We start from the raw sequence: 4684 nt of genomic DNA, 5'->3' as shown, positions 1-4684 counted from the left end.
CTGAATTCAGAGTTACACTATTAGAGTTTTGGTAAATATGTATATTTTACTATGTTTCTATACATTGTATGAAAATATGATTGGAATACTCTACTAGCCCTCGAGGAGAAGCATTAAATTTAATAAGCCAGTATACTTTTAAGGATGTACCCTTATGATAAATATAAAATACTAGATTTGGAAAGAAGCAATTGTCTAAAATCGGTGAATTCCTTATAAGAAATTAGTATGGAGTGTCAGAACATCCTTCTACTGCTTTGAGTAAAATGGTTTGTTAGTTAATAACACTTGGAAAAACTGATGACAATTTATATAGAAATATTAAATAATGATTGGCCTTTTTCTTTAAAGAGTTAATGACAGTATGTTGTGGAAGAAAATTCTATTGCAGAAATTGTTTCTATCAATGAAATTATCAATAAATATATAAGCATATACAATTTGTGCTGATAAAGTGAAATAAGTGTGTAAAAGGCATCAATAGTATATGGGAAGGAAAGGATGAATCTGATATACTATTATTTGTTATTATTTCATAAGGTATTAAACTATGAAAATATTCCCCATATATTTTCATGTAAAGTGGTCAAATGAGGTTAGGCTGAGCAAAAACTATCTATGTACACCCAAAATTTAAAATACATTATGCCTAACTAAAATTTAGAGGAAAGGTTATTAGGGAATAATGATATTCACAAAACTTCTCAGAAGTATCAGCTTTGTGATGAGCAAGTGCATTACTTGTGGAATAGTTTATACTAGAGTATAGGATGATTATTTTACACATGATTCTGAAATGAAATCCCAAAGCTTTCACATTTGGTGGGCATGAACCCAATATGTACTTTAAGAACTTGACTAACTTCTTTCCAGATAAAGTTCAGACCAACTATGTCACTGGTGATGCTTAAAATATATGTAATGAAGTCGAAGGAAAAATAACATGTATGGGAGTGTTGCTAATGTCTCACTAATTTGTTACTTCCTTACAGAAATTAGGTATCATGTTATCAACTTTAAGCCCTGAGACAGAATGACTACATAGTAATTTTTTCACAATTGTGGGAACTATTTAAGAAAATAGACCTTACAGGTATTGTGTAAGTCTCTGTTTCTCTGCCCAGGTTATTTTCCAGTGTTTCTTTGGTTGATATGGTATGAATCATGAAATTAAGTCATAGTTGGAGAGAATTAAAGAGGATTTCTTATGTAATGCTTTAAATTAAGCTCGTACAGGCTAAAGAGATTGGAACAGCTGGTAATTCATGGTAAGCTATGGATAGAAGTCAAGTTTAGTGTATGAGTTTCTGAAAGACACAAATCTCATATCATTAAGTTCAGCAGTGGTGATTCTTTAAGATAGCCTGCTGGAGAAGAAGATTATTTCTAGCATGGCCTCTTTAAATCAATGTAGAGCCATGGAAGGAAACATCAGATACTCATTTTCAACATCTTCTATTCTCTGCCTTTTCATGTTTACTATTATTCAGATCTCCTCCATCACCTACAGCACCTACATAGCATTTAGTCTCTATTATTTTTGACAAGCGTAACCAACTGAAATTTTATCCATCTTGTTTGAAAAGTTGGGGTAAGTACAGTGGATTTTTCAAGATATATTCTATCTTGATACTATTTGTCTTAAGGACATTGAGGTATATTTTAATGTCTGATGAAAACCTGATGGATTGTACTTATTGCTACTTTTAGGGTATAGGGTCAGCAATGGTTCAAATACAAAGAAAAAAAGATGTATTAAAAAATAAAAACCAAACCAAAACAATACAAACAGTAAAAATAATCCCAAACCAAACTAACAAAAAACTCATACAACAGTCAAAGTAGAATACAACTTAGTTAATATTCTTTTTGCATGCCTCAAGTATCATGGATTAAAATCTCAGGTTGTATTGTCAAGGTAGTCATTCTTGTGGATGTCAACATCTCATGTTATATGATGTTGTGCAGAGCATGGGGGGCTTTCATTCTGAAAAATTTAGAAAATCTATTATGATATTTTGATATATATCAGTTTTAATTTTGCTTCAGTTTGGAATTTTGTCTTAGCTTTCTAAATTATGAATGTAATTGCCATATAGTGCCCATGATATATAAAAGACTACCACAAAATAATTATAGAAATAAATCTATAATATGAATGACATTAGCAGTAATAGATAAGGATTATTTCATTCAAAATGCAATATAAAAATTGCACTTAAAACATCCATATCTCAACAGACACTGCATTTATGTTAGAAAGCAATAAAGACTGGAGATGGTAGATTTTCAAGTGTCTGTGTACAGAAATTTTCTTTAAATAAATTGTATTCAATTAATGAAAAGTTAAACTCATTGTAAACATTCACAGTATATAGATTAATGGTAAAAGTTACCAGAGGTAATATAATCAATAAAATGATTTAAATTATGTAATATTTGATAAAAATTATCCTATATATGAATATGTATATATAAATACATAGATTATACAAATGTATACTTATAGATGATATCAAATACCTTACTATTTGAGTGCAATTTCAGTGAGTATGAATAGCCTAAGGTTCAGAAATAGAAGAAAACTATATTGAGATATTTGGTAGTTATTGAAAAGGAACATTCTTTTCTGTTTATATATAACATTTATGAAATACCATGAAGATTGTTTGAAAACACTACCTGATTTTGTGCAGCTTACTGGCATTTCTTGTTCATCTTTCAAGGAACAATACCTAAAAATAAGTATAGTATCAATTGTAAATATTGGTAATAAATATGTAACATAGATGGAAATAGGAATTTTATAAAATGTGAGAGCTAGGTAATTTCACCTCATCACTGCCAAGAACAGTAAGATAATTCTCAATAGAGAAAACATATTACATAAATTATTGCCACCAGAATTTTTTTGCTGTGGAACAATGTGAATAATAAAGGAAAGTATACATTTCATTTTATATTAATTGAACTGCAAATCTAATCAGAATCATACTAAATTCAGCAAGTTTGTGATGGAGAGTTTTGTGTAGAAGTTGTCAATTTTATCGGATTTCTTGAAACTGCAGACGGAGAGTGAGAAAACAGTTTAATAATCAATTGGTGGAATATTTTTCTCCTTTTTTATTAGTTATTTTCTTCATTACAAATATTTACATTTCAAATGCTGTCCCCAAAGCCCCATATACCCTCCCCCTGCCCTGCTCACCAATCTTTGCTTAAAATAATCCACCACATTATTCAGTAAAACTAGCTCCTATATCTTTTTCAGATGACTCATTTCATTTGGTTTTCTTCTCATTCATGAACCATGCAGCTGAATATCAATGTGACAGAGTTCATTCTTCTTGGATTGACACAGGACCCCATTAGGAAGAACATAGTGTTTGCCATTTTCCTGTTCTTTTATATGGGGACATTACTGGGGAATTTCCTTATTATTGTTACTATCAAGACAAGCCCAGCCCTTGGGAGTCCCATGTACTTCTTCCTGTTCTACTTTTCCTTGTCTGACACCTGCTTCTCTACAACTGTAGCCCCGAGAACAATTGTGGATTCCCTGCTGAAAGAGGCCTCTATCTCTTTCAATGAGTGCATAATCCAAGTCTTCACGTTTCATTTATTTGGTTCCCTGGAGGTCTTTATCCTCATCCTCATGGCTGTTGACCGCTATGTGGCCATCTGTAAGCCTCTGCACTATATGGCCATCATGAATCGCCAGGTCTGTGGAAGGCTGGTGGCCACAGTCTGTGTGGGATCCTGTATACATTCATCAGTTCAGATAATTCTGGCCTTGAGTTTACCCTTCTGTGGTCCCAATGTGATTGATCACTTTTTCTGTGACTTGCAGCCACTGTTGAAACTTGCCTGTTCAGACACATATTTGATCAACCTGCTTCTGGTGGCCAACAGTGGAGCCATTTGTACAGTGAGTTTCCTGGTGCTAATGCTCTCCTATGTCATTATTCTTCATTCCCTAAGAAATCACAGTGCTGAAGGGAGGAGGAAAGCCCTATCCACCTGCATATCCCACATTATTGTGGTCATCCTTTTCTTTGGACCTTGCATCTTTATATATACACGCCCAGCAACAACATTTCCTATGGACAAGATGATATCTATGTTTTATTCAATAGGAACACCTCTGCTCAATCCTCTGATTTACACACTGAGGAATGCAGAGGTGAAAAATGCTATGAAAAAGTTGTGGAGAAAGAAAATCATGTCAGATGATAAAAAGTAAATGAGGTCTCCAATTTTTTTCATATTTAGCATTAAATATGATATCAATAAAATGCTATTTTTATTAGATTAATATAACAGTTTCTTAGGGAATGGGGACTATAAGTTCATACAATAAAGAGATGATGTAAAACATACTTTGGTTGAGTTGATTTTATGTAGTAGGATTAAGCATGAAATACAAATAGGTATGACATCCCTTGGTCTTTATTCATATTTAATACTGTGTTACTGACTCTCTATCCTTTCGGTCCTAATACCAATTTTGATTGTGATTGTATTTTCTGACCACCTTCCTGTTGACGTCTGAATTTTCTTCCAGATAACTGTATATCTGTATAATCACATCTTGTATTCAAAGCCTGAATACCTCTCCCAGTTACTTATTCTTCAAATTGATTTATTTTTGTCATTTTAATATAAGCTCTACATTCTCCCTTCC

General features: G+C 32.5%; 1 protein-coding gene across 1 annotated transcript; it reads left to right on the top strand.

Moving 5' to 3' along the window:
* On the top strand, nt 1–4243 carry LOC110290003 (olfactory receptor 4C11-like). The gene is made up of 2 exons (XM_021156460.2): nt 1–31; nt 3272–4243. Exon 2 carries the CDS (start codon nt 3311–3313, stop codon nt 4241–4243), a length of 933 nt encoding a protein of 310 aa, XP_021012119.1. The 5' UTR covers nt 1–31; nt 3272–3310.
* The last annotated feature ends 441 nt before the right edge of the window (nt 4244–4684 follow it).

This window comes from Mus caroli, chromosome 2, assembly GCF_900094665.2.
Source record: "Mus caroli chromosome 2, CAROLI_EIJ_v1.1, whole genome shotgun sequence".
In the NCBI taxonomy this organism is placed as follows: Eukaryota; Metazoa; Chordata; class Mammalia; order Rodentia; family Muridae; genus Mus; species Mus caroli.
The sequence above is the reverse complement of the archived record's forward strand: the minus strand, read 5'-3'. Positions and strand labels throughout refer to the sequence as shown.